Source organism: Gossypium raimondii, chromosome 5 (assembly GCF_025698545.1).
Source record: "Gossypium raimondii isolate GPD5lz chromosome 5, ASM2569854v1, whole genome shotgun sequence".
Lineage (NCBI taxonomy): Eukaryota > Viridiplantae > Streptophyta > Magnoliopsida > Malvales > Malvaceae > Gossypium > Gossypium raimondii.
Genome location: NC_068569.1, coordinates 52,012,992 through 52,026,896, shown reverse-complemented (window position 1 = coordinate 52,026,896; position 13,905 = coordinate 52,012,992). Strand labels below are relative to the sequence as shown.

The 13,905-nt window shown below is 30.6% G+C and overlaps 2 protein-coding genes across 3 annotated transcripts in view; both read right to left on the bottom strand.

Annotated features, from left to right (window-relative positions):
- LOC105766506 (disease resistance protein At4g27190-like) overlaps positions 1-13,344 on the bottom strand; it is an 84,774-nt gene extending 71,430 nt beyond the window's left edge. The window contains exon 1 of one of the 2 annotated variants that reach the window (XM_052630212.1): positions 13,126-13,344. The gene's annotated coding sequence lies outside the window, so the exon portion shown is untranslated. The remainder of the gene's footprint in view (positions 1-13,125) is intronic. The other variant, XM_052630217.1, reaches the window with a different exon arrangement.
- Positions 2,144-13,010, bottom strand: LOC128040985 (probable disease resistance protein At4g27220). Its single transcript, XM_052630220.1, has 2 exons — positions 12,944-13,010; positions 2,144-5,285 (listed from the first exon to the last, which is right to left on the bottom strand). The coding sequence occupies exon 2, from the start codon at positions 5,273-5,275 to the stop codon at positions 2,396-2,398; it is 2,880 nt and encodes a 959-aa protein (XP_052486180.1). The 5' UTR covers positions 5,276-5,285; positions 12,944-13,010; the 3' UTR covers positions 2,144-2,395.
- Positions 13,345-13,905: the final 561 nt, after the last annotated feature.

Below are 13,905 nucleotides of genomic sequence, written 5' to 3'. Positions count from 1 at the left end.
GAAAAAAAATATTGCATCAAGTTAAATTTCATAAGCTTCAGCCCTATCAAATCTAAATGTGCTTCAAAGACACGAATCTCAACTTGATATTTTGTATTTTAGTTTTTGTTTTGTTTTTAAATTGTCACTGAAGTCTATTGAATAATAATTTCCTTTGTTTCATCGTTTGGTAATGGCCCCATCCATTTATTATGCAATTATGATAGGAGAAAAAGGTGAGTGATTGGGTCATATTTTAACTCTGCTTTCCACTTTCTCACTTTGTCCTATAGCAGACTTAATTATTAGCACCATTAGAAATGAGTTAATTGCATCAACCACCCCTAAATTATGACCGTTATTTTAAATCTATTTTCAAACTTCAAACTGATCTAATTATATTTTTAAACTATTGATGTTATATTAATTAAGTTATTTTATTATTAAAATCATTAAATGTCATGTTAAATTTTATATAACTAATTTTAAAATGAAAATTTTAAAGAAACTAAAATTCAATAAAACTGAAATTTAAAAAAATGAACAATAAAAATTTTGTAAAACTTTGAAACCATGGTTTTAAAACAACTATTTCTATAATTTTTTAAAATTTTCATTTTAAATTATATCACATAAGATTTAACATGTCATTTAATTATTAAACTAGGTAAAACGACCTCTCTAGTCCCTTTCAATTTTGATATTCGGTAACTTGGTCCCTCTAAACAAATCGAAGAAATTTAATCCCTATCAATTTCAAAAGTGAGCAATCAATCACAATATTATTGTTTTTCATCAATTTTACATAAATTTGATTGATATGATAACAAATTTAGCCTGTAATATTTTTGTAAATGTGTAAATGTTGAGACTGAATTTGTTGATTTTTTAGAATCAAGACCAAACTAACAAAATATGTAAACATCAAGGGCTAAATATGTTATTGTACTAATCAAAATTATGCACAATTGACGAAAGACATGAATGTCGTGATTAATTGTCTTTAGTTGCTCGCTTTCAAAATTGACAGAGATTAAATTGTTTTAATTTTATTTGAAAGTGACTAATTTACCCAATTTTAAAATTGAGCGTGACTGAAGATGTCCTTTTATCATTAAATTAATGGTTTTAAAAACAGAAAAACTTAATTGAGATATTCTCTTTAGTTTAGAAATGTAACTAAAATGATTTAAATTTTAATGAATTAATTTAGAATGCAGGTAATAATTTAAAATATTTGGTGTAATTAACTTATTAAAAATAATTAATCTATGCTCTCACATTTTCCATGAAGTTTCAGTAATTGGTTGAGTGAATTTGGTTCATTTGGAGCGGTGTTTCAATTATTTTTATGATTTTAATATATTTAAAATATTTATTATTAATGCTATTAAGGGATGTTTAACCTTTCATCGTTCACTTTTTATCTCCTTTTACCTTTAATCTTTCATTTTCTTTAATTTTTAACCTTTCATCTCCTTATTTTAAGAAAATAAGAATTTGAACCACGTGATATGCTGAGAGCACGCCACATCATCTTTTTTTAACGCAGTTAACAAGTGAGGCAAAGTGATTCATAACTAGAAACTCCGTGTAGAAAATTGGTACAAATTTTTTTTTTAAGTATCAAAGTGATAATTGAGTATAACTTTTGAGGGAAAATAGTGCATTATTCCTTTTACAAATAGCATAATTTAACTTAATAAATTTAATTATTACCACATAAAATTTTAAATTTTAAAAACTAAAATTAAAATATAAAAATTAAATACACAATGTAATAAAAAATTAATAATAAAATATAACTGATTAAATTATATATAGTGTTTCATCTCTTACTTTTTAAAACTTTTGAAGTTATTTTATTTAAAAATATCATTAATACTTTATTTTTAGAATAGAATGATTGTTGAAAGAAGAAATAATGATATTTTTTAATTTTATTTAAAAGAAATTATGGTATTTATTTATAATGATAAAAGGTAATTTATCACTTTAAAGTTTCAATACCTTTGCTATCTAAAATACCATTATTTTGAATAATTGATATTTAAATTATATTTTATTTTAAACCCTACCATATTTCTCTATTTTATCCATATTCAATACTCATTCTTTCAAAACAAACATAGAAAATATATGAAGCAAATTTATTAGTTTTTTTACCTCTTCAGCTTTTACATTATAAGAAAAAGAGAATAGAAGGAATGGTAAGAGAGGGACATTGTTTACAATGTGGAGCCTCTTAACCTCTTCCTTCCATCATTCCTTTTCTCCTCTCTTTTGGACTATCCTCCCCTCTCCTTCTTTCCCACCAACCCGTTCATCTTTCTCTTCACCAACATAAAAGAGTATCCTTCCAAAGGGGTTGAAGAACATTTTTAAAGTTTGGATGGTCATCCCACTCCAACGATTCCTACCATTCTGTCTCTGACCTGATGGTAAGAGAAGGTGGAGCATATGCAAATGGCTGCCCATTGCCAACAAGGGGAACAAATGGAGGAATTCTCTTCAGTTTATCACAATCTCCATCAACTTTCATAAATCGGAGAGAATCACAAACCATCACTCCACTTTTGCTGCATATGCTCTTCAAATTTGGCAATTCGTTCAATTCCAACGCTCTCAATTTGGGAAGATGGATTTTGATTAATGCATCACTCCCTTTTTCTTCAACTTTTGATGTTGCTACTCCCAATATTTCAACTACCTCATCACAGAATAACACTGATATTTCTTCCAGGTTTTGGAGGTTTGGAAGCAACCAATGTGGAAGCAACGTCTTCATACTTGAGCATTTGAATATCCTAATTTCCTTAAGATGGGAAAAGCAGGCAGACGGAGCCACTGTTGATGTTGTTGCTGAACCAATTCCTGCATCTTTCATAATAAGGGCACTCAACTTTGGCAGATATCCAAGATCTAACCCCTCGAGGCTCTGAAACGGATGAGCGGAAGAAGAGGCAAAAGAGGACAGGGAAACAACACACTCTATCCCTTCACACTCCCAAATCCTACAATCCCTCAAGTCAATCGCATTTTTGAAGGAAAATTTGTCATCGACTAAGCTTCTCAAATAGTCGCACTTTGAAATATGCAACTGTTGAATTTCAATTGGGTGCATAATTAACTCACCTTCCCAATTCTGGACTCCTCCAATTGTTACTCTTTTATCTCTTTCACCACCCCAATTATATGAGCCCACCTGTAAATGGTACTTGATGAGATTTTTCTTACTTTGCTGCATTGAGGAGATGAACTTATTGAATTCATTGATGTCTTCGAAATGTCCGGTAAAGCACTCCAACTTCTTCAATGGTTCCATCTCCTCTGCTTTTAGACTTGTTTTTTCATTGACCACATCAAAACTCAAGTGCTGAAGGTGAACGAGTTTTGATAAAAGTCCAGCGGGTATCTCTTTCAGAGTGAACACTTCAAGATCAAGATAGCTTAGCTTTATCAGCATATCCATTCCTTTAGGGACTTCCTCAATTTTAGTCCCAGAAAGATCCATCTTCTTCAATTCTTGAAGCATCGAAAGACATGGTAGATCTCTTAATTTAGAACAACCACAAAGCAACAATGTTGTGAGGTTCTTTAGTTCAGAGATGGAATTTGGTAAACTTTTGATCTTCGTAGAGGACAAATTGAGAACACTAAGACAAGGCATGTTTGTGAAGAAAGAATATGGGATCTTCTTTATAGGGTTATGCTGCAATAACAAGGTTATGAGCAGTTGACATTTTGTGGGCAGCACATCTATGGAAATTTCTGATATGGAGTTATACATAAGTGACACTTTCTCAATGTTCGGACTCCATTGCTTCTTTTCTGGTAACTCTTCTAATTGCAAACCTGCTTGTATCATATATCGAGGATTCATTCTTGTGATCGACAATGCCATGTCTCTCACTGCATCATGCATTTTCATTTCTTCACTCGAGACATTTTCCAACAAGCAATTATCTTCCAACTTCTTCAAAATAACTTGACCCTTTTCATTCATTTCTTGTCTTGTACCCATATCATCTATGAATCCCTCGTCAATCCAGCACTCAATTAGTTCATCCTTTTCAATTTCAAAATCTTCGGGATATAATGCGCAATGTAAGAAACAAGATTTCACTTTCTCGTCCTTTAAGTGATCGAAGCTAAATTTCAAACGCTCTATCACTTTAGCTTCTACTCCTTCCACTTTTTCTATTCTCTTTTTCAATTCCCTGAGTGTGTTTTTCCAAATAAGAGGGTCCTCTTCTCCTTTCAATGTACCAGCTACGACGACAATTGTAAGAGGTAGACCCGAACATTCCTTGACAACAAGCTCTAGAGTAGGCATTATAGTTTGATTTTGCACTATGTTAGGCCCAACTTTACTCAAGAATAGTGTCAATGCCTGTTGTGCTGAAAGGGGCTTCACTTTTATCACCGTGCAACCCATATACTTACAGACATGCTCCGAACGGGTTGTCAACACCAACTTGCAGCCATTGCTGTCACTCGGCTCAGGGATCCCAACTTCTTCTAGAGAGACTTCATCCCACACATCATCTAGGATTAGAACATGCTTTCCTGCTTTCTTCAGCATTTCTGACAAGATTGCTGCTCGTCTGAGCTTGTCCTCTTCTTTGTCTAAATATTCCTTCGCCTCCAACGCACTTACAATATTATCTTGTACCTTCATTACATTGAACTCCTTTGATATGGTAACCCAGATTACTCTTTTGAATCTTTGTTCTTTCAAAAGATCATTGTGGATGTGCTTCATGGTCGTGGTTTTACCCACACCGCCCATCCCCCAAACCCCGATCTTTTTTACCTCCTCTTGCATCAAACATGCCCAAATATCTTTTCTGGCAGCTTCCTCCCCAACTAGTTCTGATGTTGGCAGTGGCAACCCACCACTTGGACCATCCATGGCAAGAGCTTCAGAGGCATTAGGAGCTTTATCAAGAAATTCCTTCATTTCTCGAGTCTTTTCATCAACCAGCTTTCCGTTCCAAGCACGACAGAGATATCTCCCGTATCTGACTTTATTTTCCACATCCTGTGCTTCCGCAATCATCTCTTTCGCATCTTTCAACCAATTTTCAACTCCCTGCTTTGGTATCTTCCCCCCTGGAGAAAGAAGCTCTGCTTTCAATTGCAGCTCTATGTCTGCCATTTTACAATTCAATTCATCTCTGATCCTCCCGAAGTTTCTCACAAAATCATTCAGCTTTCTGTGATATTTCAAGTATTTACAAAGAGGAGGTCCAAGGCAATTTGCAATGCCAACACCGGGCTCTACGCATTCCATTGCTCTGCCCCTGCAACGCAATCATATATGTTAGTGTATAGGATTTTTGAATAATTTTTTATATGTTAGTGTAAGCATGAAAAGGAAGCATAATGCAATGGCCTTTATTAGATGGAGCTATGGATAGGTGGCAGACAGAAACATGATGAAAATCTGGTCACTAGAGTTAACCTCTCAATGTATATAAAATGCTAGATTCAAGTGTGCAACAGTTCACTATGGAATATTAAGAGCTAAAATGTTCAACAGTTTGAGATTTCTATCTATGATAGATTATGTTTGCCGGTCATCCTATCCTGTCTTAAAATCTAAAACTGTTGATGATCAGTAGAGGAAATCATTGCCTTATTACCTGACTTAGTGGCTGAAATGTGTTGAGAGATTAGAACTGAAAATGAAGCAGTGAAGTTGACTTCCTTGACTATCTTACAAAGCTAGCAGATAATAAAAAGCAATCATTGCATAGTCATGAATGAAGCAAATGAAAGAAAATTACCTTTGAATGGATGCTTGAAATTTTGTGATAGACCTTGGAGATCAAAACAAATTAAAAACAGTGGAGAAGAAAGAATGTTGTGGGTAGAAAGGCAGAACTATTAAGCAAATGAAAGGAAAGTGGGTAGAGTGGATGGTTGAAATTGGTGATAGAAGAAAGAATGTTGTGGGTACAAAGGCAGAAGTATTAAGTAAAGAATCCCATCTTTTTTTACTTTTCCTTTGCTTCTACCATTATAGTTGGCATTTTCGGTACAGCTACCGTATTTGATACTGATTTTTCTCAACAGTTGATCGATAATTTACAATCTGATTCTTCTTTAAATCTGTAATAATAAAACCTTTGATCTGCTTTCAAAATTTGGAAGATAGATATGAGGTCTAAAATCCATAGAAATGTCCTTTGCATTAATTCTGGACAATACTAACAAGAATTGCAGTGATCTTGGTGCTCAATTGTAACAACAACGATGTTGATGATGATGATGATGATGGGATGCTGATGATGGGTGGAAAGTATGGGAAAGCAGGTTATAAGAATGCCTAGTTATATGTTACAACTTGAAATTAAATATACTAGTAAATGAGTTGTAATAGGTGTTGTTATTGGCACCCTATAAAAACAAAGTATAGTTGTTGGTGTTGTAGTAAATGGCTTGTGTTGTTCAAGTTGTTGGTTTTAAAATTTGGATTCAACTCTGAGTAATATTTTACATATGGAGGTTTGTAAGATGTGAATATAAATTCTTGGATAAGTGAGCTCAAGTTGTGATTTATTAGTTAGGTGATTACTTTCTTTAGGTATTGTTGGAATTCGAATGATCATTGTACCAAAAAAATACTACACTAGTCACTAAACTATTAGTAATTTTCGTTTTGTCACTTAACTATAAAAAGTAGTTGCAATTTAAATCGCTAATGTATAAAATGTAAACAATTGAAGTTATTTTCAAAAGTTTAGAAAATTATAAATTAAAAATTAAATAAAAGTAGATGAAATTTTAAAAATAAATAAAGTGAGGGAAATGAGGGTAAATGTTTTAAATCCTCCAAAATTTCTCTATATTATTTATATCAAAATATCCAATATTCATTCTTTAAAAAATATGGAAAAACATAAAGGAAAATTATTTGTTCTCTGCTTTTTAATTCTTCTATTTCTTGACGTAACTTTTATGTTAGAAAAAATCTGAATATAATTTGGGTTTTGAAAATAATTTTTTTCTTTTGACTAAAAAAGGCATCAAGTTAACTTATTCGCTTGCTTAGTCGCTTCAATTATCTTGATTTTTGTCATCGTATATTTTGAAATTAAAAATATATTAAATGTAAAAATGTGATTTTTTTAATAAATGATATTTTAAAGATAAAATGTGAAATTGATACCAATAGAAAATTGTAACACGAATATTTTATGGCATCATCAATAATTCAATTTGAACTGAAATTACTAAAGATTCAATATGATTAAACAATTCAATAAAATAAATAGCACAAAATGTGAAATTTAATTCAATAAGATTCAATATGAATTTTGTAGTATTGATGAACGATAAAAATTTTGTAAAAACTTCAAAACCAAGATTTTTAAAACAACTATTTTACAATCTTCCTTTTTTTTTAAAAAATCATTTTAAATTATATCACATAAGATTTAACATGTCATTTAATTATTAAACTAGGTAAAATGACCTCTGTAGTCCCTCTCAATTTTAATATTCAACAAATTGGCCCTCTAAAAAATCAAGCAATGTAATCCCTACCAATTTCAAAAGTGAGCAATTAATCACAATATTAATGTTTTTCATCAGTTTTACATAAATTTGATTGATATGATAACAAATTTAGCCTGTAATATTTTTGTAAATGTGTAAATGTTAAGACTGAATTTGTTGATTTGTTTTTTAGAATCAAGACCAAACTAACAAAATATGTAAACATCAAGGGCTAAATGTATTATTGTACCAATCAAAATTATGCACAATTGACGAAAGACATGAACGTTGTGATTAATTGTCCTTAGTTGCTCACTTTCAAAATTGACAGAGATTAAATTGTTCCAAATTTTTTGAAAGTGACTAATTTACTCAATTTTAAAATTGAGAGTGACTGAAGATGTCTTTTTATCATTAAATTAATGGTTTTAAAAACAGAAAAACTTAATTGATATATTCTTTTTAGTTTAGAAATGTAACTAAAATGATTTAAAATTTAATGAATTAATTTAGAATGCGGGTAATAATTTAAAAATATTTGGTGCAATTAACTTATTAAAATAATTAATCTATGCTCTCACATTTTCCTTGAAGTTTCAGTAATTGCTTGAGTGGATTTGGTTAATTTGGAGCGGTGTTTCAATTATTTTTATGATTTTTGCTACATTTAAAATATTTACATTATTGTTATTAAGCGGATGTTCAACCTTTCACTTTTCACTTTTTATCTCCCTTGACCTTTGATCTTTCATTTTCTTTAATTTTAATCTTTCATCTCCTTATAACCCCTTTTCTTATTTATGTATTAAAATATGAAGAGTTCTAATCTCTCTATATATAGTGGAGTATACTACATGTAAAGATTATAAAAATATAGAATGCAATAGAAATTCCCCTTATGAATTCTCATTCGTACCATGATAAAATTTATTTCATAATATTGTTATTGTATCAGAATTTTCATTGTAATGTTGAAATAACATGGTTTTGGTATAGGTGGAATAACCCCGCCAGACACAACAATATATTGACCGAGCTCGAGGACATCTGACTAACTTTAGACCAATAAACAAAAGAGGAGGTTAGTTTATTAATTTCAAAGTTACCGGTTTTTTATTCCAACAAACTTCACTTGCCATGTGAGCATTGAGTCATCACCTGAGCAGTAGAGATCGCATTGCAACTCGAGATCCAAGTTGATGGTGATTATATTGTCTTCGGTTGAAATATAACTAAGGTTTCAAGTTTACAAAGGTTATACTGCTAGGGGACAGAACATAAATTTGGCCCTAGTTGGTGGTACTTTTGTAGGCACGATAAGGATTTTTTTCATCATCAATGGAGGAAGCTATACACCACAGAAACAAAAGTAAAAGGAAAGAAAAATGTAGTAGCATTTTATCCATTTCTACCGAATTACTTGATTATACTAAAACACCATTGCATTTTTCTTCCTCATACTTTTGTTTCTGTGCCAAATAGCATCCTCCCTTGATGATGAGAAACTCGTTGTTGTGCTCTCATAACCACTATCAATTGGGGCCCATTTATGCTCCATTCATTGATAACATAACCTTTGTAAAATTAAAGACCTAGTTACACTTCAATCGGTGACTATAGAACCACTGTCAACTGGGACCTTGAGTTGCAATGCAATCCAGCTTCTCGGTTGATGGCTCCATGCTCACATGCCAGATGAAATTCGTAAGTCACCCAAATCCATGACATTATCGTAAATTCAAACATACCTTAAAACTATAACAATGTTTAACTTGAACACAGGAAAAGCTAAATCTACAAACTTCTAATTTCAAACTGTAAGAAAAAAATAATTTTAGACTATCTGAAAATGCATCCTACAGAGCACGTTTTTAGGAAAAAGAATAAAATGCATCTCATGTTTTCTCTGGAAGATCAGAAAAAAACATGTCCTATCAGTTGCATTTTCCTTTCTATTTGTAAAAAATATAAATTGATAAATTTTCAAAAAAAGAAAAGAAAATTCAGCATATAGTTGCAGTTTAGCCTTTTTGAATTTTTTTTTAAATACAAAATTTCTACTGTTGAAATTATGGATTCGGTTATCTTCAACAAAAAAAAAAGAAGAATTAAGAACTAATAAAAGCGAAATAGGTACTTAACAATAGTTATTAGCTATGTTTTGTTTTATTCAATAATAATAAGTGATATAATTATTCATCCATAGTGATATAATTTAGTCCATTTTTGTGATTTTTATGTTTTTAGAATCTCGGTACCTAGGGCTACTCGACCCATGTTGTAATTTTAGTATTGATTAAGATTTTAAATGTTGTTATTGTGAAATAGTTTTAGTATTAGGGATTAATTTGATAGATTTTAAGCTAGAAATTGAAAAAGACTAAATTGTAGAATAAATTGTAAATTTTGAGTAATAGGGACTAAATTGTGAAAATTTTGAAATTTAGGGATTTAATTGAAAATAGGAAATTTAATTATTTTAAAGTGAAATTTGTATGAAAATATAGAATAAAATGTAAAAATAAAAATTAGTCTCGATTTAGGGACTAAATTAGAATTTAGGAAAATATTGAGTAAAAATTGAAATAATCATTATGAAATTGAATTTTGTAGTATTGATGAATTTTAGTTGTTTTAATTCTGTAGCTAACGTCGTATTGGAATCCTCGACTAAAAAGAGGAAGGATAAAATCGTCGTCAAATAGCTTGGAACCATAGTATGTATTTCTATAATCTGAACCTAGCTGTATTTTGATTTAATGCATATGGTAAGCGGTTGAGGTGAGTATTTTGACACTTTGATATTGAATTGAAATTGTAGTTGATTGAAATGGATTGAAGTGGTTTATACATTATGAATGTATTAATTATTATAGATTGAATTGAATTCATCTGTATATGTGATAATGTGATTATACGAAAACTTGATATTGGATAATGGTTATATTTGAGATGTGAAATGAAACCTTATTAATTGTATTGGGCTGGGTGCCAATTTACTTCGGTTTAACCTATGAGACACTGGGTGTCAATTTATATAGTGTTGGGTACATCTATTACTTCAAATTTATTCGATGAGGCACTGAGTGTCAAACTTGTATGTTGGTTGGATCCGTGTATCAGTCCGAGTTCAGTTCGTGTTAATAGGGATAATTAAATAACAAGTTCTATGATCGATATTGAAATGACAAAATATGTGAATTGGAAATGGAAAAGTGAATTGATATATGAAAGGTGAAAAAGTTGTGATTATAAATGAGATAAATGAGTAATGTACTCATTGATTGAATATAGTTGAAATATGTCATTGTTAATTGAGTTATAAGTTAAACCAATTAATGGAAGAATAGTAGTGAAGTGAGCAAATCATGATATAATGTGGTATTATGCATGAAATTGTGATGTTGATTAATTTATAATTGCTTGATAGTTAGAAATATGATTATGCATTTCAAATTGAGCATTCATGTATCTTTATGTCTTTAATTGTTTAGATTATAAAAATATCGCTTAGTATTTATTTTTCGTGCGCAGGTTAGGTACTTCTCTTTTGATCGCTGATATGGCATCCAACAACGATCCCGATCTCAAACGTGGTGATTTTCATCTTTTGTGTTGGCATGTACCTAGGATGTCTAGTTGATAGTTATTTTGTGGATGAATTGTAAATGAGGTTATAAGTGCCATGTTGATTTGGTATATATGTAAATATATGTTTGTGTTTGAAGCCTTAATATAGTATGTTGAATTAAACCAATACTTGTTATGTGTATGTGAATTAAAGTTGATGTTTTAGGTAGATATGAGCTAGGCCAAAGTAATGGATTTTGGCATGTTTATAAACTTGATTTGAATGATGCATTGATGATATATTTTGATGATATAAATGTGGTACCAATAAGGGTACATTGGTTAGGCAACTAGGATGATTGTTTTAGCATGTTTTAGGTGTGCTTGATCATGTTTTGAATAGGTTAAATGAATGGTTTTTGAGTTACTTAATGCCCAAGCAAGTAGGAAATAGTAAACTTGTTGTTTAAGATACAATTTAAGTCAACACGGCCAGACACATGGGCATGTAACTTGGCCGTGTGAGACACATGGCTAGCAACAGGCGTGTGAGGCCATTTTTGAAGGGTACACAGCCTGGCATATGGGCGTGTGGCTTGGCCGTGTGACCCAAGTCAGTGAATTACACGGGCAGGGACTTGGGCTGGGACACGACCGTGTGTCCCTACTTCGAATGTCCACACGACCAGACACACGGGCGTGTGACTTGGCTATGTGAGTCACACGGCCTGGCCACATAGCTGTGTGAACCCTGCAGTTAAAATTTTTCTTTCTCCTAAAGTTTTCAAATGTTTTTGATTTAGTCTCAAATCGATTCTAAAGTAATTTTATGCCCTCCAAGGCTTGAATAAAGAACTCTATGCATGTTAATGATGAATTATAATATGATTTTTGAAATGTTTGAAAATGAATGATTTAGATTACGGTTACTTGATAATGCTCCGAAACCCTATTCCAACGACAAATACGGGTTAAGGGTGTTACAATTAGCAACAAATAGTGGGAAGAGATACTTTAAAATTTCACATTTTTTTAACTTCTACTTCCCTAAAACTTCGTATGCACGACACTTATGGATCTTGGATTATATTTTCTAGATGCATGTAACTCTTTATATATCTTCAAAGTATGCAATTACTCAAGGGTATTAGCAACAGACAATGGGAAGGGATACTTTAAATTATCACATTTTCTAAATTCTACTTCCCTTAAACTTTGGAGGCTTATGTATGACATTTGTGGATCTTGAATTAGATCTTTTAATTGCAAGCATCTCTTTATCTTTAAAGTGCAATTTTATAAATATAAAAGTTAATTTATTGGTTTTAACTAACAAAATATGTAAACATTGAAGGGTTGTTTGAGTTATTTGTTTGATTTTTACTACATTTAAAATATCTATTTTCTTGAAATTTTTTTCTTAATTTTCATTTGCTATCAGAAATGAAAAAGTGTTTCCATTATTCATTTTGCGAAATCTAAAGACAAATGTATTTCCAATGTTTCTATTATATAGCAAGTTCTTTTCCACAGAACTAATAATAAATAAGAATAGGCTTTTCGAAATTTCCTTTTCTAAAAGAAAAGATACAAAAGTTCCAAGATTGAATTGGCTAAAAGCTCAAAGCGGCACTTAAGAATGGTGATTAGCTATGTTTTGTTTTATTTGATAATAATATGTGATGTAATTATTCGTCGATAGCATATAAAATTCGTGCATTGTCGGTAAATTAAATATTCACTAAATAAAAAGATAAAAATTAAAAATAATTTTAATGATAGTGACTCAATTATAAATGAAATTTAATCATAGATATTTTCAATTTTTTATCACCCAATTAATATTATGCATATAATGATGGAAAACATAATAAATATACCCACTTACCCCTTCAAAATGAAGTAATGATGCCAAGAATTTGAGTGTGAAAAAAGCAAATCCAAACAGTCTATTTTTCTCTGATTTAGTTCAAGAAAAACATAAAAATATAATATTAGATGAAGAAATATATAACAAATTTATATAAAAAAACAAAAATAAAGAAATTAAGGATACATAAATACATTTACCTCACTTGGGAACTTCAAAATCAAACTAGACTAAGTGCTGAGAAGATCCTTGCTACTTCAAAACCATCAAATGGGATTTGAATGGATATTTTTTTGGTTTTTGGGAGCAAAAGAAAGTAAGCAAAACTGAAGAAGAAAAAGGAAAAAAACTTGATCTTTTTTTATCTTTAAGGGAAAGGAAATAAATAAAAATAAAAATCAAGGTTGCACTAAAATGTTAAGAAACCTTAACAAATATGAACTCTTAAGACAACTGGGTTTTCTTGGTTTAGTAGCAAAGTATTTGTGTTATGAGATTACCGCAATATCGGGATCTAAATTATTGACGTTGCTACTACTATCCATTTATTTTGTAATTTTGATAGGAGACGACTTAGAAAAAAGTGAGTCTTTGGGTCATAATTTAACTCTGCTTTAGCACCATTAGAAATGAGTTAATTGCATCAACCACCCCTAAATTATGACCATTATTTTAAATCTATTTTCAAACTTCAAACTGATCTAATTACATTTCTAAACTATTGATGTTATATTAATCAATGACAATTTAAATTTTATATAGCTAATTTTAAAATGAAAATTTTAAAGAAGCTAAAATTAAATAAACTGAAAATTTAAAAATATGAACAATAAAAATTTTGTAAAAACTTCAAAACCATGATTTTTAAAACAACTATTTCTACAATTTTTTTAATTTTCATTTTAAATTACGTCACATAAGATTTAACATGTCATTTAATTATTAAACTAGGTAAAATAACCTCTCTAGTCGCTCTCAAT